Below are 17,668 nucleotides of genomic sequence, written 5' to 3'. Positions count from 1 at the left end.
CAAATCATCAACCCGCACACTTTCATCATCTTCTTAGATTTTTTAAATAATTTTTTGATAGGAACGACAGTAGTGGCGGGTTAGCCTATATTTTCAAGAGGGTCAAGGATGTGCTCTTGACATGTGTGTAACTGTGTAACGCCAAAACAGAAACAGGAAGGGAAGGAAATTTGAATTTACGCGGGTGTCTAGTCGAATAATGGTGCCGGAGGGGGGAGTCGTTTTAAAAATTTAAAGTTTTTGGAAACTAGATCAACATTCCTCGACGATTCTTTTTCGGTAATAAACGTGCTTAGATTTCCAATCCGGTTCCAAAAAAAGGGGGGTGTGTACCGTAGAGAGTGGCCGAGGGGTGAGCCAACCCAAATGTGTCGGTGGACATTTGATAAATCGAACGAACGTGTAAATGAAAAATAAAACGCTCAAAAAATAAAAAAAAATTTCGTTTTCTGGGCTGATTGAAATTCAAGTAGATCCGTGTGTACACACCGGTATACTCTCAAAAAAAGATCCTGGTGGTTTCCCCCCTCCCACCATGTTACCATGGTAACGGCATGGACTTGTGTATATATACAACAGAGAAGAAAACGGGCGCCCACCAGCCAGAGAAAGGAAAAAAGAAGCCGAGGCGCCTGTCCGACCAGTCAGTGTCCGGCAGTGCTCCAGTGTTCCAGCTGAAATCCAGTTTCCATCACACCAAATTTATTTTTGGAAAAGAAATTTCGCCATGAAACTATTTGACGTTTTGATCGTCGTCGCTATCTTCATCACCGCAGGTTCACATTTTGATTTATTTGTATTTTTTAAATATTTTTAACGGTTGAAACAAATTGGATATATTTTGGTTTGATTGCATTTCACCGGGGAGATTGATCGACTGCTAAATTTAGAGATCAGTTTTTTTGGGGGTGTGAATTCAATTATTCTAATTTGGACGTTGCAATTTCACGCGTCAAATGCCAAACGTCAAAATATTCTTTTGATTCAAATAACTTTATTTTTGTGTGTGCTGTCTGTTGCGTGTGTGTTTCTGATTAACGCTAGGAGGGCTTTTCTTTTCTTGTTGGGTTTGACCACTTGAAAGGGTTTTAAATTTGTGTGCAAAGTCCCAGGACGTCCAGAGCTCTTGAGAATCAAATAGAAATGTTTTCCAATTCTGAAAAAAAATGACAAGCTTTTTAAAAATGGACTACATGATTTGAATAATTTCAATTGTATAATCCAGGTGTGTTTTAATTGAAAGGAATTTTCCAAGTCAAAGTGTAAAATAACACATATGGAAAAAAAGGTGTATATTTTATATTTTTTGATGTAGTCCAGTTTTTGGTGGCGATTGTAGAGGGTTGACGTGCTCGACGCCCACTTGAGCCTCTCGAGTTACTTGTACAATCAACCCCGATCCTGTTTTTCTCTTAGGTTTTTTAGATTTGATGCCTGTGTTATTCGAGAGAGATATCCAATTTCCCGTTTTGCTTTGAAACATTTCTTTTATTTTATTCTCTGGTTCGTTTTTCATCGCTGGCCACATTTCAGTTTTTAAATGGCCGCCGGGTATAGAATCTAAAATATTAATTCGCCATTTTGGCGAAATGCGCTGATATAAACCCCCATTGAGTCAAATCACGTAAAGTTGTTGTAACAATTTTTGGTTATGTGATACTACTGTGCTCAGGTTGTTTGGCTGCTGCTGCTCAGGATGTAACGGGAAGCGAGCCGCCGCCTTCCGAAGCGACTCCGGTGACGGAGGAGAATAACAGCAGTGCTGGAACAGAAACGGCATCAATCCAAACGCCGGGCGAACCGGATGATGTCCAGGACGCCTCAACTGTTGCCAATCCACCGGCCGATGGCCAAGGAACCAATTCGACGACACCATCAATTCCTCCTGGTCCAGTTACCGAAGGATCGACCACTAACCGTCAACCTGAGCCGACGGAGGTGGTCAGCCATCCAACCGTACGTGAAACAACAACGATCCTGCCGGAGACAACAACAACAACAACTACTACCAGCAGCACTGCGATTCCAACCACAAGTTCCAGCACGACCATTAGCTCAACGACGACGCAATTGATGTCGACGTCGAGCGTCGCCGGACCGATCCCAGTTGCTGATCAATCGACGGCGGGAAATTCAAACGATTCGACCAGCTCGTCGACCGTTTCCACGACGGAAACGGTCACGACGAGGAGGCCGACGAGGACTGCCAGAACGACGACTCAGAGGCGGTCGACCACGACGACGTCGCCTTACCACGAGTGCGTGACGTCGTCCACTTGCCTCGATCCCAACGCCCACTGCGTCAATTTGGGCGGCACCAACACCTGCGAGTGCCGGACGGGATTCCGCAAAAGCTCGCCCAACGGTAGTTGTCTGCTCATTGAATTACCAACGACAACAACAACAACATCTCCGCTGGAAAATGTCACCGAGGCCAGCTCGACCACTCAACATCTCAACGTGACGACCTCACCCGTTCAGAGCAGTTCAACCGAACCGCCAACAGCACCTGTACACCAAAAGGTACTGATTTTGGCCACTAGATGTCTCTCATGGATGTCAACAACACCTTTCAAACGTTGTTATTCTCTTGTAACTTGAGAGGACTAAAAATCGTTGAAGCAATTGAGTTAAGCACACACGGAAAACTCTTTTGTGTTGTTGTTGGCTAAATAACCGGATTTAACTAAGCCGGGTTGACGTGTTTCTGCAAGACTTGATTCTTGTCGCTTTTCATTCTAAACCTTTCGGAATATTTCAGAGAGATGTTGTGCGACAAGCTTCGGATTTGAGCCAAGTAGAGAAAATGGACGTGGTTACTATTGGGCTTCAGCCAGCCACCAGTGTGGTTGAATGGGTATTGGAGCAAGATCTCACATTTCGCACAGCCATTGCCAGGATCTTGACGTCAACCAACTATTCGGTAAATCAACTCTTTAATTCACTCACAGTTGGACATGCAGATAAAAGTACATTTCATTTCAGATACTTGAAGAATCGGAGACAACGAAAACTATCAATGTCACAGCAGATCAGGTTCTGTATGTGGCGCCTTCACCACAAATGACAGCAGAAGGCCTGCTTGTATCCTTCCTCGTTCTAGACAAAGAAAACGTTACACCCAGGCACCATTCGTTCATCAGTAGCATTATTGCAAGGCACAAGAGAGAAATCAATTCTACTGGTGATTCTTCAACTGGTTATCTACCCGCTATATGGATCACCACGGCCATCCACAGCAGCCAACTATATTTGGAAACATCGGTATGTTAACTCGAATTTCATAAATTCTGTTTAACTCAAATTCCTAATAATGTGAGCTTTTAAACATTTCAATATAGCTCAACCAGACAGTTTCTTCCCTCTACGGCGGAGTCATTCCCTATCAGCTTTTATCGCTCGAGCAGCTCGCCGCCGCTTCGCTGTTTGAGCGTCGCCTGGACATCTTCATTCCGCTTATCTTGGTGGCCGCCCTCGGTTTCATGGCCCTGGCTGTCAGCTTAGTTTGCATCCGAGCCAAGACACGATCCACGGCCACCTGGGATCCTCCAGCCGGAGTGGTTTTCGGAAAGGTTTTTTTTCTTTGACATAAATTCACTTTTCGGCGGATTTAATTTTGAACCAAACATCTTTTGTTTTTAAACCTGCAGACTAGTATCAAGCGAGAAAACAGAGAAGATCCATTGGGTAGCACCAGCAATGCTGATTCAACTGGCCAACATTTGGCCACGGATGAGCAATGCCGCGATGGAGAGGAGGAGCTTGTGAAGAATTCGTCACGTATCAATGCGGATGACGACGTTTGGGTCGTGCCTTACGAGGATGGCCCCCCTCAGGGTCAACCCGGTCACCTGAAAACCCAATACGAAGACACGAAGCTTTGAGCGACGTGACGTGACGATCGTTTTGTACCCAATGCTAACCGGTGTATTCCTTTTTATCAGACCAATTCCGGCAATATTTTTGTCAGTCGAGTCATCAACAAAATGCCATACCAGTTTGTGTTTTCCCCTTTTGAAAAAGTTTTGAGAGTAGAGTCATTTTACAATTAGATGTATAGAAACTTATTTAGTCTTAAAGATTTGCAAAAAAACATTTTTTTTTCATTTTTCATTGCCCGTAGATCCATTTTTCTCTTTTTTTAATTTAATGTACAGATTACAAAAATTCAAGTTTCTGACCAATTTGAATCATTCAGCTCTACATTCCCACTTTCGTGTATATGGAACATTGGAGAATGCGTATGAATACACTGTGAAAAACGAATTCAAATTGTTAAAAAAGATGGAATACTTTGAACAAAGCGCCATTCGCGCGAATTTGGTCACCAGTGACATCTAGTGTAGCGAAATCGAACAAGCGAAGTTGAAAAAACGCGCCGTTTTCAAAACCTAATACTGGGAATTTCAGATTAAAATGCAGTTGTATGATATAATATAATTAATCATTCTGTTTTTGAATTTTTTTATTTTTGAATAGATTGTTAACTTACTATGAAGAAAAATATGTACATCAGAAAATTTAAAATTTTTTTATTTGCGTGAAAAGTTTTAGTCTTCACGTAAAAATATGAGAAAAAAATACGTGTCAGTGAAGAACAGAGAATTTTAGTTTGATAAGTTAGTTAATAAATTAAGTTACAAATCTGTTGCCGTTGTGATGACAATTAGCAAATGGCAACCTGTCAGACTCAGAGTTAAGCGATGTCATTAAGTTCCACCACAATTCTACACACTCTGTTTTAAGTCTTGGTGCTGAGCTGATACGTCTTGTCGACGTTTTTTAAAATACGTTAACATTTGCAGATTCATTCCTATCCCATTTTACCTTCGATAATTACGTCAGATTTCCAGATGGCTACTAGAGGTAAGCGACTAATCATTCTATTAAAGCTTATGACTCAGAGAATTTAATTTCATGAACATTTGCAGGTATCTCTGAAAATTCTTTCTCCTTGGACTCTTCTGTGTGCTTACCAGGGCAGGATTCCTGTGCCATATGTCTAGGAGTACCTAAAAATAAGTCATTTGCAAATAATTGCCTTCATGAATTTTGCTTCTTGTGCTTGCAGAAATGGTCCATGGTATGGAAACCAAATATTTAGTACTTCTATTTTTTGTTTAAATTATTTTTATTCTGTTCTAGGTGAGAGCTGAGTGTCCATTGTGCATGCAGCCTTTTAGTTCAATAATCCACACTGTGAAATCGGATTGTGAGTACTATGAGCATGTAATTCAAAGACCAGGCCAGTCTGTTTCAAGAGTAGGCCCACCAGAAATGACCACCATACGTCTTGTTGTTGCTCAACAGCAGACAGCCATTCAAGATCGCCCAACAGCGTCAGTTTCTCGTGATAATGCTCTTACATCTCAGGGCATTCATTCAAGAGTTAGTATGGCAGTAGAGAAGCAATCTGTTGCCCAAAATCAAATGACAGCTCCTAGTGTTGCTCTGCCAACTCAGCAAGTTATTGCAACTCAACAAGTTACTGCAACTCAACAACAAGTTACTGCAACTCAACAACTTAATACTGCAATTCAACAACAAGTTACTGCAGCTCAAATTTATCTAGAAGCTCAGGAGACTCTACTACCACGCAAAGCAGAAAGTGTCCATCAGTACTCACTTAGATCAAAGACTCGCAGAGAAAGCATCCCAAATGTGGCTTCTAATGTAAACCAGTTTTTTCATTCTTTTGTATTTAACAGAAAGTTTAATTTAACAAAATTTTCATTTAGGTTAATGAATTCTGCCCTTTGAATTCCTCGATTCCTCAGCGTCCTTGTAGTCTCCAACTAAGTCAAGTTACTGCCACCCCAGTCGACCAATCGCAGTGGTGGCATCGTTTGGTTTGTGAGGGCATGCGGAATCTAATGGTCCAGGAAATGGTGCAGGCAATAATTCCCGATCCAAGTTTCATGAATCAGAATGAAATGGAAACCGTTTGCGGATACGCACGCAAATTTGAAATTGATTTGTACAAGACGGCAAATTCTAAACAGCAGTACACTTTACTTCATTCTACCAAGATCAACGAGTTCCGCACAGATATGGACCAGAAACAAAAAAGGGCATTCATTCAGCGTATTCTGTCATCCAAGGTTTTGGCGTTGGACTTGGAGCGTCCACTAGATCTCAGTAATCCCCGTAGCAGTAAAGTAAGCTGAAAATTGGGTTTTTTGCTTTTTAACATGCCAAGACTAATTTTTTTTTTCTTCTTCTTTATTCTATTTTTTTTCAGGCTGTTCTTATCAATCAAAATGCCACAGGTGCCAAAGAACATCTTCAAATAGTCGATGAAAAGGAAGAAGAAGATGAGGAATGCAACAACCCTATTTCGTTCACTGAAAGCGATGTAAGTTGCTCTTGACTTGATTTAAAGTTGTGATTCAATCGTGAAAATTCTTTACTGACAGGGAAGCGGACGCAACGGAAGTTCAATGGTAGAAAATACAGATGGTATCCAACACACCGGTCAGGTATCATTTGTTGAAGATGATAGTGAAGAAGTCGTTATTTTGGAAATAGATCCTAAACCCCTACCTGAACTTATAATTTTATCCGATTCGGACGATGAGTAGAAAATCATAATTTATTTTAGCGTGTTTAAATGTCAGCTTACTTATTTTAAAATCTAATGTGATTTGTTTGTTTTTCTTTTAATTTCTTCATTCGAAAATTCATGTTTTGCGAAAATTTTTATTTATCTGAACTGAAATGCAAAAACTACAAAAAGAATAAATCATATTGAAATAGTGCCGGAGTGCCCTTCTCCTGTTGTAGATGAACTGCAATAAGGGTGTTCGAAATTCATGCAGTAGTAGATCAAGTGTGATGCTGTACATGGCTGTTTAAGAAAACACAGGTAAGGTAATTTAATTGTATTTATACGCGTGATTGTGTTGTGCCAAGCCGCCAACAGGCAAGTCAAAAGTGCAGCATGCGATTCAATTGCTTCTTATGGGTTTTCGAGTTTTCCATTCACAAGTCAACGTCAACACATAGTTGTACAATCATGTGCTATTTTGTATTTTTTTAAAAGTCGTTTTGAAGAAAGTTCAACAGGATTTTTACTTTTTCTTTTCAGTATTTCGCATAACACGTAAAATTTAATTGTATCTTACTATCCATATATTAATTGTGAAGAGGAAATTTTGGAAGAGGTCATTTTGAATCAATCCCGCCAAAAGTGTCTCTTCCGCGTTCACATTGTGCCCGTCAACTCATCGGCCTACGTAATTAACAAACAACAAATTCTGGATTCCGGCTCCCTCCAAGAAATGGATAAGAGTCTCTATGCTATATTTACACCGGACGGTTGTCCTTGGCAACGCTGGATCAGACGATAGCGATCGGCCTTTTTGCGCCTTTTTGTGGCGGCCGATAGATTATTTGCTGGGGCAGTTAAAAACCGTGTGAAAATTTTATTGTTTGTTGAATGTCTGCTGCAAATTGTGTCGAATTGTTTGTACTCCCCGATATATAACCATCCGGCGGAGCATTTGAAAACGTTGGCCGTCCATCATTTCCGGCGCTTTTCGACCGAAGTCTTGGCAACTGACGACTGGATGGCAGCGAAAAGAATTAATTATAGTTTGTTTAAAATATTGACGTTGTTATTCGCTCTGACCGCCTACAACAATTTGCCTTTCTGATTAAGAAAGGGTTGTGTGATGGATATAATTTTGTCGTTGCCGTTATTGTTCTGTTGTATCGGCATATTGTTAGTAATAAAAAGACAAGACACATTGGTTTTATGGTTTTTATGAATTTTATTTCTATGTACAGACACGAAATTTGACGCTTTGAAAAAAAAAGAAAAAAAAAATGAAAAAAAAATTGAAAAAAAAATGAAAAAAAAAATGCAAATTTTCCAAAACTGAAATTAAGCCAATCCTCTTCAAATCCAACCCCAAATTACTCCCCCTCCAAAGCAAGAATTAAAGCCGACGAACAGGTGTTATTTTTCGCCGTGAGTTCAAGAATGACCTGAGGTCCTGCTGAACTCCCTCGACTTTTTCTTTTCGCTTTAAATCCAGAAGGGACCTGAGATCTCCACCCTCCCCAGCAGTCACGTTCGGTTTGGACCCAATTCCCGTCAATTCCACGATCCGGCCGCGGTCGGACAAGTTCACGACCAATAAGTTCTTCAAACGGTTTCCGCGATCGGGTTGACGGGTCTGGTGTCCTTTTCCGTTGCTGCCAGTTGGTAAGGTCTTGAATCGGTTGGTGTTCCGGACGGACAGGTGCTGATTCGGTTCGGGATTAGTAGCGATGCGACGTTGGCGATTGTTCGTTTTGTCTCGTGGCAAGTTACGCCCAATCTCCTCGACGTCTTCATCAACTTCCATTCCGTTACCTTTCAAGAGGGGACTGACACCTTCGTCCATTTTCGGGAGTTTGTTGGATCTTTTGAGACGAATCTTCTCTCCAACATTACGCAGCCCAACAACATTTAACTCGGAGGATATTTTGTCCAAACGAATTCGTTGTGGTCTGCGGTGTCGAATATCTTCATCCTCGTACTCACAGGTGCGCTTTCGCTTCTCAGAATCAGACAAAGAAAGACATTGAAAGAGAAAACAGAGATCTGCCATTTTCAAATTTTAGTTTTGCAAACTGAAATTACTTTGTTTCAAACGGGCTTTCCTTTTATTTGCCTTGGCACTGCAGCCGTCGTTCGCAAAATGAATTTCCTCTCATTTTTCAAGTTTTATTAATTTAATTTCGATTTGAATAATTTTAAATCATAATATAATTAAAGTTTGTATTTTTACCAATCTATTTCAACAATAATCAAGTCAATAAGTTTTTTAAAGATGTTATATTTTAAATAAAAACGACTCCGATGTGACGTTAAAGGGCGTGGCCTATTTTAAATGGCGACAGTGTTTGTTGTGTCTTCAGCTTTTTACGTCTTACGTGTCGTCTTTGTGTGTCTTCCTCAACTTTTTTCAATCGTTAATAGATTCAAAATGGTAAGAAAGCTTTTTTTTTTAGTAAGTCAGTGTTTTGTATATGCAAGTAGACGAAATGAACCAAGATGAGTTTAGTAGCAAACAAAAGGTTTTCATTAGCATTTTGTGTAGCCTGTTAAGCCTATGTGAGACTAAAATGGATTTTACTTAATTGGAGAAGCGAACAATATTCAAATCATTGTCATCAAAACATTTTGTAGGCTATTGTTTAATAATTGGTAGTTGTCTAGTTGATTAGATTCACTGATTTCCTAACATAACTTCTTTGTCGTGGTCTCATTTTTGAAACTGATGAAACCTCGTCATTCATCTTTCACTAGGCTAAAGCATTGAAATACTAGCTTAAAATATTCTACTAGGAATTATTTTCTGGTTTGCCAAACATGAACATACATTTATTTTACAATATTCAAAAGTCTGCTATTCTAATTTGTAAACAAATATGACTTATTTAGGAGGAGCGGATGGAAGAAGCTGAAAGAGAACTTGATGAACTTGAACACCTTCATGAGGAACCAGGAAAAAGCAGCAAGAGTGATGAGAAGGATTCGTGGTCGTCGTACGTATCGCACATTTGTTGCGCGAGTTAACCATTTTCCACCAAGTGTTGCAGTTATATGGCGTAGACCCAACGCTTATCGCTCAAGTTTTCCGCCAGGTATTGCCTTCGTGCATATTTGTAGGTTACATACATTTCTTCATTCAATACTTAACTTTTCTCCTTATTTGCCAGGTGTTCTATTACATTTGTGCGTGCGCATTAAACAACCTCCTACTGCGTAAAGAAATGTGTCACTGGTCGAAAGGCATTCAGATTCGGTACACATCTCCCATCTTGAAAAATGGCTGCGTGACCAGGATATTCATGGACAGGACACTATGAGTGCTTGTATTGTAGATACCCTGCAGCCTATTATCCAAGCCGCATGGTTGTTACATTTGTTACAAGCTAGAGAATCCGACGATGACGTCAGGCATATTTGCACCATGCGTTCCCGATTAACCAGCGCTCAGATCATCATGATTCTGAATCTGTACGCGCCAGCCGATGAATTGGAAGATCGAATTCCCATTTCTTTTATCCGCAAAGTGCAATAAGAATTGGAAAAACGAATCGACCCGCAGTCACAGAGCAAATTGCTAATGGATACCAAACACGCATTTACGGTGCGTTTCCCGTACAGTCCATCATCAATCAATTTAGAAGACATAGACATTCCGACCGTAGTAAATCTACCAATGTTGAAGAAGGTTTAAGATCATTTCTTCCTCCCCATGCAGATGTGTTATGTTCTTATCGAAGCATTCCGTTGGTGTGTGTTAAGTATTGAGGAACGAAATGTGTTTGGCTGCAAACGTCTCGAAGCTAACTGCGGCCATTTGTTCTATGTAAAATAAGAAGAAATGAGTTATCATTGATACTAAGTACAGTTTAATAAGAAAAGAACAATGAATTGATCTGCCAAATATTTCTGTTAGTGACCTGCTTTGGACTCACGATATTTGCGAAAACAGAGAACTATATATTTTTACTTACAAACGTTATGTTTGATGCTTTAAGGATATGCCTGCAGCTATGGAACAAGGTCGATCTTAATGTTTTTTTCATTCCCATGTTCATTCATAATACTCGAGTGCTCGCACAACGGATCGCTATTAAAACTCCTCTGCTTGTGTGATCACTGTGATGAATCTGATTTGAATGTGACATATGGCATTCTTCTTCAGCTTTTTGTCTTTCACGTTTCTTTGCAGTTTTAGGTGAATTTTAAGATTTTTGTAATATTTTGATTTCAGAATAAATATCGTAAATCTTCTCTTCGTTGTTCGTAGCTCTTATAATGCCTCTTAGCAATATTACGTGAAGGTGAAACTCATTTTAAAATTTTAAAAGAAAAGGGTACCCAAATCTCCCACCAGATGCTGTCGATTAATTCATCAACATAAACAATGGCCGCTTCCATTCACGTTGAATGTTATTGGTGTGTCTTGAAAAGGTTATTTATTTATCTCCATTTATCTCCATTGTGAAAAACTACGTGTAAAGTGCTATAGTTCATCAAAAAGGTAAACATTTATAGTCTTAAATGGTATACATCCATTAATACCATGCTTTTATGTAAAGGTGGATTCAGAGTTTCAGACCATCAGTTCATCATCGTCTAGTGTACAATTCATATCTTATAGTAATTTGTTCAAACGCCGTTTGATGCTGAACACGTAGGTTTAATTTATACCTTATGGTTTGAAGTAGTATTCTTAACCCTTTCCATTTAATCATCATCATTATTTGTTATGATTTAGATTTCCGTGGACAGGTCATATTCTTTAGGAATGGATTTTGTGCGAGGGAAACTGGGAAGAAATTTAAATTATACTGCAACTCCTTCCTATGAAATGGATCAACGGACCACAGTTACCAACAACAACAAAGGGATCAGTTTGCAAATGTTGTCTAGCTAAGCAGTTTTTCAAGATCCATTGATGGTAAAAAAATGTATACTTGATGTACTTATTTTTTTTTTAGCTTCCTTTTAATTTCCAACTAATTTTTTTTCAGCACTATTTGTTACTTTCCGGAGATCACGAGTCGGCCGCAGGTGTCAATCTACAACGCAGTTTCTTCATTGAAATTGTGTGGCCCTTGCACGGAGATCCTTGAGCCAATGCTAGCCTTTGTCCATGACAGAAGAGTGACTTTCACCAACGTTCTGCCACATCCTCATCTTCGTGACGTACGCTCATCCAGCTTCGCTGCTACTCGTGCTGCTACTCTTGCCACTACTCGTGCCACTACTCGTGCCACTACTCGTGCTACTACTCGTGCTACTACTCGTGCTACACAACCCATCTCGTCTTCAATGACGAGTTAAACCACTTCAATGGTCGCTTCCGTCCACCGTGACCCACCTGAAGTCACTCACCACGGGATTATGCCCAGGTACCCAACAATTGACTTATTTTCGTAGGTTAGGGCTAGTTGCGTTAAACTCCGTCTTTGTAATAGTTTCCAAAATCAGGCCCTTCTTAGTTCTTACGCGCAAACGAAGTTTTACTTGGACGTTTCTTTTTTCTAACGCTAGATGGCTTTTTGATAATTTGCAGCTGTCAAAACAGTCAGTTTCAGTTACTTTGCACATCTCTTTAAACATTTTTTGGCAGTTATTTTGTTGAAATATTTAGTGATAACTGACGATTACTATTCCAGCAACAAAGCTCACTTGTTAAATTTTCGATAATTGCTTCTTTTTTTCTACTTCCGGTTTTCTCATTTCTGTCAGTAGTTCAGTAAATATTCATCTGACGCACAAAAGAACCACATATTCGTGATCTTCGTCAAATTTGTGGTAAAGCTCATGTTTTCTTTTGTACGTACGCGTACTTCCGGTTTCGCGAATTTTCCTGAACAATAGTTCAGGAAAATTCTCGATTTTGACCAAATTTTGGATTTCGTCTAAATCACACCTAATCGACCCCAAATTTAATGTAGATCACGAATATTTAGTTTATTTTGATGACAGCTCAATGGTTAAGGCGCTATCGCTTACTTCCGGTATACTTCCGGGAAATTTGCATAAAACTAGCAAGTGAGCTTGGTTCTCTGTGCTAATCTCAAGATTGAATGCTAGGTTTTAGCAAACAAAAATGCGATTTTCAAGTTTTGTGAGTATCTCACTATCTCAAGTCCAATCCTTTAAATAATGAGTCTTTATGTGTGTCTAATAGATGGTGTTTTAATTGTTTGTGTCAGTTTATTTGGGCTCATGGCGGTTTGCTGTCAAAAGTTAAGCTAATATCTTTTCTTCGAAAATTACCAATGTATTTACTTGTAAATTCGAGTGATTTCATCTGTAAATTGTCGGTGATGTGTTCTATTCCGTTTATATGTTGTATAAACTTAATGTATCTCATCAACTTACAGGAGAAAACGTGTTGAAAGAGTCGTGCAGCTCACTGCTGTCGTTCAACCATTTATTTGTTCAAAATCATTGTATTCTACTGAATGTGCCATCAAAATGAAACAGGTAACAACCATTACTAGCTTTATTAATACAGCTGAAACATATATTCTTCTCATCTTTTATTAGGATTCATCATAATGGTCTGCTGTTTGTATTGGACTTGCTAGATCGCCAATCCCAGCCATGCCCCGATTTTGAGTGTACACTACTAACTGTTTAATTATTTCTAGATCATAGACGTCAAGCACATTGATAACACAAACTATAAACAAGGTGACTTATTGTTATTTTATTTACAGGTTCTTCATATCAGGTTTCTAACACATTGGTATGACAGATTTGATGAGAAGTCATATTTTTAAGAAAATGGACAAGGGCCATACAGTCAACAAGGTTCCTTGTTTGCTAACCCGTTGGCTGCTACCCTTCAATCTCCCTGTTTACTTCCTTACACAGGTCCTATTGATTTGAGGTATTACTTTCTGTCACTTCAACCTTATTTGAATTTCATTGTCATCCAAATAAATGTTCATTCATTAATGCTTTTACAGGGTAACTCTTTCACTACTGATGACATCAACTGTTGTAAACTGACGAGAGAATGCTGCAATTCAAGACTGATACGTTGTGTAGTTGTTAGATAAATGACAAGTGCATATCTGGGCTCCCTTCTTTTCTGTGGCCCCGTTTCCCTAACTAACCACTAACCAACGCCCGCCGGTGGTCATTCACCCGCTGTGAAACCAGGAGGAGGGGAGGGCTCTGGTCGAACGGGGACTTGGAAGGCGCATGATCCGATGAAAACTTTTGGAGGGTCATGAGTCTAACCCGGAAGCCTAGTAAGACTACATCTCCCCGGAAAAACTTGCCTCGTACTTCTCTCTTCTTCTCGGTCCAGATACATATCTCTGGGGGCCGTAGACATTTCCTATAACAGCATGTGCGGGTTAAAACAATGCATCCACTACCCAATGAAACAAATAGCCATGGTTTATTTTTTGTGGAAATCTCCGTCAGTCAAGTTACAAAGACGATGTAGATTTCCGCAAAACTTAACCACCGCTTTTTGTCTCATTGCCGCAGCGGTGGTGGCGGGTTGCGTTTAAACTCGTGCAGTAGTAAACCGCCTTGAACCGGACGCTCTGTTTATTGAAAATTTTGTACATTAAAAAAAAAAATAGTAATAAAAATCAGTTTTATGTATAAAAAGTTTTATTTATTACAGACATCACATTGTTAGGGTTTAACATTGGTTAATTTGGATATGATATAAATTTAGGGTTGGTAGGTGTGTTTGTGTGTGAAGAGTTGGAAGGTATAAGTTTGTGGGGTTTGGAGATTAGTTGGTAGGGATATGTTTGTAGGGTTAAAACTTAAAATTAACTGTTTTTATCCAAACTTGAATCCCCCTCTCCAACATCTTCCACTTTCCTTTCCCAATCCCGAAAACATGTTTATTACTTGCTAGACATAACTATCCCCATATTTTTTTTCCTTCTTAACATTTAACGGTTACACGACAACAGCACGGCCAATTGAATTTGATGCAGAAAGATCTATCACCAGCATAGGCTGCAACAAAGTACCACAGCGGACAGCAACTACGCGAACATACACGATAAACCTGTAACCGAAATTAAATGAATTAATTTTCACCATCAATTGAAATGCATTCTGAAAGAATATGACTTGTCATATGGTTTGCCATGCCAATTTAGAAATCTGTAATTTGGCTATACTTGTAAAAAAAAATAAGTCACCTGTTTATCATTGGTGTCATCAATGTGCTTGATGTCTATAATTTAAAAGAACAATTATAAAACAGTTTTCAGTATAAACTTGAAATCGTCTCTTAAATATTAGATGGACGTATGTGCAGATCAATACTTTAAATACATAAAAGACTACAACAAAGAAAGTCCAGTGACATGACAAGTGAACTTACAAATAAAACCACCGAACAGCTATCCAAGGTTCTCTAAAGAAGTGAATGATTGATTGGTTCATGCTGTGGTTGGTGATCTAGCAAGTCCAGCAATACAAAGCACATATAATGATGAATCCTAATAAAAAAGTTATCAATGATAAATCCAGTAAAGAAAAAAAGAAAAATAAGTCACCTTGTTTATAATTTGTGTCATCAAAGTGCTTGACATCTATGATCTAAAAGAATAAACAATTATCAGTATACACTAAAAAGCATCTCTTGAACATTAGATAGACATAAATGGAGATCAATACTTTAAATACATATTAGACTGCAATGGAAAAAGTTCGGTGACATAATAAGTGAACTTACAAATGAAACCACCAATCACTAATCCATTCTTCTCTCAAGAAGATGAAATGAGAGATTGGTCTATGCTGGGATTGGTGATCTAGCAAGTCCAATACAAACAGCAGATAATTATGACTCCTAATAAAAGACGAGAAGAATGTATGTTTCAGCAATACATGAAATGGATAAAGCTAGTGTTGGTTATTACCTGTATCATTTCGATTGCACATTCAGTAGAATACAATGATTTTGAACAAAATAGTTGACGGTAGGCTGCTTGACGGCCATAACCTAACTTGAAGTTGGGGATCTTCATCATCTCTGCATTGGCAAATTTACCTGGTGGTGTTGCCCCCGGAACAACATAGTCCTGATGCAAGGGCAGGGGAAAACTAGCTGGATGGAAAGATCTGGCAATTGGCGAAACTGAGGGCCAGTCTTCATCAGTTGGCATTTTGTTGGAATGTGGAGGATGAACTGCTACTCTCTTGTACACTTTGCGTCCGTATGATCTCATATTCAACGACTTGTTGGGACTCAGATCCAGCGAACGGAATTCGTCATCTCCTAATAAATTTCAACAGAAAGCCGGTTACAGCCTTGCAGCACATGCCATTCACGTGTAAATAATCTAATGATACTAAGCGCCAGTTTGAAAATATGAAAGTTACCATCCACCTTCTGAATTCCTTTTTTTTTATCGAAATGATGTGGGATCATTAGAAATGGGTCTAATTGACACAAACTGCTGAAAATTACGGAAAACACGTAGGTTGACAATTGCAGACATTTTATTTGACTCTTTTTTAGCAGACTAAAAGACAAGTTTCATCGCCATCTATGATTCACATTTACAACTACTGATGTGGAACAATAAGTCTTCGTTACGTTACTTATGACCGCCGCCATTTTTTTGTAGCACTGATTCTGATTGTGATGTTGTTTATTGAAAGGTATCGTTATCGTACGGCGTATTTTCCTTCCTTACAGTTTTCTTCATAAAAATGTTATTTCCTTTTTGGATTGTTAGATGTGACTGAATCTTAATTGTTTGTGTGTGAATTTAGTTATTTGTGTGGTAATAAGTCTAATAACCTAGCCTACTAATTTCTACTTGGGAATTTCAGCTGATCATGTGGCCTACATTTTGCCAAGATGTCGTCTCTTTTTCCTGTACGTACCGGCTGTACGTTTTGTAAGAAACACTTCAGAACAAATCAGGTAAATATGTTCAACTTTCTAACTGTGAGAATTTGACTATATGTCTTAACTTGCCTGTTGTAGAACTTCAGTTGTCTACCTTGGAAAAGCTTGCTAGCTGTAGGATCCTTTGCAACATATATTCCAAAGGATTGTGTAGTTAACTTTTACTTCTGTCATTTTTTTGTTTTTTTGTCATTTGAGACGCTGTGTCCTTGATAGTAATTGAGTTTTTTTTTTTTTTTGTGATAGACAGTCTGGTAAAGTCTGAGCTTTGTCGTTGCTGCCCAATTATGGATTTGGTGCAGCCAGCTGGTAAAGGGTGTTCCTCTTGCTACCTGTACTCTTGTGTGTTTCGTCAAATGAAGAAACATGAACAACTGAAGTAATTATTTCAATCAACTTTCTAATTGTCTGGCTGATTCAAAATCTTGCTTACTGTCACTGAGAGGTTTCATAGTTTAGCTATACTTGTGTCATTTTTGTTATTAATGCATGGGAATTTACTGCTAGATAGTAATTGATTTTTTTAAAGCAGGATCAAGCAGGATCAGCAGGATCATCATCCTTCTTTGCTGTAGCTTAAATCACATTGAGTTTTTTTGTTTCAACAAAAGCTATCAGATATTGTTTTCAGAATATTTGTTTTAACTAAAACCACATAGAGCATCATCAATTTGTCTGTTCAGAATGCATTTCAATTGATGGTGAAAATTAATTCATTTAATTTCGGTTACAGGTTTATCGTGTATGTTCGCGTAGTTGCTGTCCGCTGTGGTACTTTGTTGCAGCCTATGCTGGTGATAGATCTTTCTGCATCAAATTCAATTGGCCGTGCTGTTGTCGTGTAACCGTTAAATGTTAAGAAGGAAAAAAAAATATGGGGATAGTTATGTCTAGCAAGTAATAAACATGTTTTCGGGATTGGGAAAGGAAAGTGGAAGATGTTGGAGAGGGGGATTCAAGTTTGGATAAAAACAGTTAATTTTAAGTTTTAACCCTACAAACATATCCCTACCAACTAATCTCCAAACCCCACAAACTTATACCTTCCAACTCTTCACACACAAACACACCTACCAACCCTAAATTTATATCATATCCAAATTAACCAATGTTAAACCCTAACAATGTGATGTCTGTAATAAATAAAACTTTTTATACATAAAACTGATTTTTATTACTATTTTTTTTTTTAATGTACAAAATTTTCAATAAACAGAGCGTCCGGTTCAAGGCGGTTTACTACT

The 17,668-nt window shown here is 38.8% G+C and overlaps 4 protein-coding genes and 2 long non-coding RNA genes across 20 annotated transcripts; 5 read left to right on the top strand and 1 right to left on the bottom strand.

The window, feature by feature from the left end:
- The first annotated feature begins 584 nt into the window (after positions 1-584).
- On the top strand, positions 585-4,266 carry LOC124314995 (location of vulva defective 1-like). 2 transcript variants are annotated; one of them, XM_046780332.1, is made up of 6 exons: positions 585-776; positions 1,673-2,523; positions 2,762-2,923; positions 2,986-3,264; positions 3,342-3,572; positions 3,651-4,266. In XM_046780332.1, exons 1-6 carry the CDS (start codon positions 728-730, stop codon positions 3,882-3,884), a joined length of 1,806 nt encoding a protein of 601 aa, XP_046636288.1. In that variant the 5' UTR covers positions 585-727; the 3' UTR covers positions 3,885-4,266. The 2 variants fall into 2 exon arrangements, with proteins under 2 accessions (XP_046636288.1, XP_046636297.1); XM_046780341.1 differs by having other exon boundaries at positions 3,342-3,567; positions 3,651-3,758.
- A 444-nt stretch (positions 4,267-4,710) lies between these two features.
- Positions 4,711-6,585, top strand: LOC124315441. Its single transcript, XM_046781119.1, has 6 exons — positions 4,711-4,866; positions 4,932-5,083; positions 5,146-5,673; positions 5,739-6,158; positions 6,242-6,355; positions 6,417-6,585. The coding sequence occupies exons 1-6, from the start codon at positions 4,854-4,856 to the stop codon at positions 6,579-6,581; spliced, it is 1,392 nt and encodes a 463-aa protein (XP_046637075.1). The 5' UTR covers positions 4,711-4,853; the 3' UTR covers positions 6,582-6,585.
- A 2,264-nt stretch (positions 6,586-8,849) lies between these two features.
- On the top strand, positions 8,850-10,795 carry LOC124319450. The gene is made up of 3 exons (XR_006913151.1): positions 8,850-8,978; positions 9,434-9,636; positions 9,712-10,795. It is a non-coding gene; the product is annotated as an uncharacterized LOC124319450 (long non-coding RNA).
- A 305-nt stretch (positions 10,796-11,100) lies between these two features.
- On the top strand, positions 11,101-13,644 carry LOC124318899. Of its 4 annotated transcripts, none has more exons than XR_006912600.1 (7): positions 11,101-11,198; positions 11,283-11,465; positions 11,539-11,919; positions 12,901-13,003; positions 13,067-13,140; positions 13,240-13,412; positions 13,492-13,644. It is a non-coding gene; the product is annotated as an uncharacterized LOC124318899 (long non-coding RNA). The 4 variants fall into 4 exon arrangements; XR_006912594.1 differs by having other exon boundaries at positions 13,067-13,213; positions 13,278-13,412; XR_006912605.1 differs by having other exon boundaries at positions 11,283-11,475; positions 13,067-13,213; positions 13,278-13,412.
- Positions 13,645-14,134: 490 nt separating this feature from the next.
- On the bottom strand, positions 14,135-16,045 carry LOC124316990 (28S ribosomal protein S35, mitochondrial-like). 7 transcript variants are annotated; one of them, XR_006912066.1, is made up of 7 exons: positions 15,890-16,045; positions 15,427-15,785; positions 15,252-15,356; positions 15,061-15,103; positions 14,886-15,003; positions 14,701-14,735; positions 14,135-14,564 (listed from the first exon to the last, which is right to left on the bottom strand). XR_006912066.1 is itself a non-coding variant. In XM_046782733.1 (5 exons), the coding sequence occupies exons 1-4, from the start codon at positions 15,936-15,938 to the stop codon at positions 14,720-14,722; spliced, it is 501 nt and encodes a 166-aa protein (XP_046638689.1). In that variant the 5' UTR covers positions 15,939-16,045; the 3' UTR covers positions 14,135-14,564; positions 14,701-14,719. The 7 variants fall into 7 exon arrangements, 4 of the variants coding, with proteins under 4 accessions (XP_046638689.1, XP_046638688.1, XP_046638690.1 ...); XR_006912065.1 differs by having other exon boundaries at positions 15,240-15,356; positions 15,890-16,044; XR_006912068.1 differs by having other exon boundaries at positions 14,886-14,962; positions 15,240-15,356; positions 15,890-16,044.
- Positions 16,046-16,085: 40 nt separating this feature from the next.
- Positions 16,086-17,588, top strand: LOC124318276. Of its 5 annotated transcripts, XR_006912411.1 has the most exons (5): positions 16,159-16,250; positions 16,346-16,439; positions 16,503-16,574; positions 16,675-16,803; positions 17,158-17,588. XR_006912411.1 is itself a non-coding variant. In XM_046782819.1 (4 exons), the coding sequence occupies exons 1-4, from the start codon at positions 16,223-16,225 to the stop codon at positions 17,267-17,269; spliced, it is 363 nt and encodes a 120-aa protein (XP_046638775.1). In that variant the 5' UTR covers positions 16,159-16,222; the 3' UTR covers positions 17,270-17,588. The 5 variants fall into 5 exon arrangements, 1 of the variants encoding a protein (XP_046638775.1); XR_006912408.1 differs by lacking the exon at positions 16,503-16,574 and having other exon boundaries at positions 16,086-16,171; positions 16,671-16,803; XR_006912409.1 differs by lacking the exon at positions 16,503-16,574 and having other exon boundaries at positions 16,146-16,224; positions 16,671-16,803.
- The last annotated feature ends 80 nt before the right edge of the window (positions 17,589-17,668 follow it).

Source organism: Daphnia pulicaria, chromosome 1, assembly GCF_021234035.1.
Source record: "Daphnia pulicaria isolate SC F1-1A chromosome 1, SC_F0-13Bv2, whole genome shotgun sequence".
Classification (NCBI taxonomy): domain Eukaryota; kingdom Metazoa; phylum Arthropoda; class Branchiopoda; order Diplostraca; family Daphniidae; genus Daphnia; species Daphnia pulicaria.
Note: the sequence above shows the minus strand (reverse complement) of the source record. Positions and strands in the feature narration are given on the sequence as shown.

Excerpts from the sequence above, each read along its gene's own strand:
- LOC124314995 (XM_046780332.1), top strand. The coding sequence starts at position 728 with ATGAAACTATTTGACGTTTTGATCGTCGTCGCTATCTTCATCACCGCA. Across the intron at positions 2,524-2,761 it reads CAGCACCTGTACACCAAAAG|AGAGATGTTGTGCGACAAGC; the intron begins GTACTGATTTTG and ends GGAATATTTCAG. Across the intron at positions 2,924-2,985 it reads TGACGTCAACCAACTATTCG|ATACTTGAAGAATCGGAGAC; the intron begins GTAAATCAACTC and ends ATTTCATTTCAG.
- LOC124315441 (XM_046781119.1), top strand. Across the intron at positions 5,674-5,738 it reads TCCCAAATGTGGCTTCTAAT|GTTAATGAATTCTGCCCTTT; the intron begins GTAAACCAGTTT and ends ATTTTCATTTAG. Across the intron at positions 6,159-6,241 it reads GTAATCCCCGTAGCAGTAAA|GCTGTTCTTATCAATCAAAA; the intron begins GTAAGCTGAAAA and ends ATTTTTTTTCAG.
- LOC124316990 (XM_046782732.1), bottom strand. The coding sequence starts at position 15,938 with ATGATCCCACATCATTTCGATAAAAAAAAAGGAATTCAGAAGGTGGAT. Across the intron at positions 14,963-15,426 it reads GTGCAATCGAAATGATACAG|ATCACCAACCACAGCATGAA; the intron begins GTAATAACCAAC and ends TGGACTTGCTAG. Across the intron at positions 14,565-14,885 it reads GCTGTTCGGTGGTTTTATTT|GTTTATCGTGTATGTTCGCG; the intron begins GTAAGTTCACTT and ends TTTCGGTTACAG.
- LOC124318276 (XM_046782819.1), top strand. The coding sequence starts at position 16,223 with ATGTTATTTCCTTTTTGGATTGTTAGAT. Across the intron at positions 16,251-16,345 it reads TCCTTTTTGGATTGTTAGAT|CTGATCATGTGGCCTACATT; the intron begins GTGACTGAATCT and ends TGGGAATTTCAG. Across the intron at positions 16,440-16,674 it reads AACACTTCAGAACAAATCAG|TCTGGTAAAGTCTGAGCTTT; the intron begins GTAAATATGTTC and ends TGTGATAGACAG.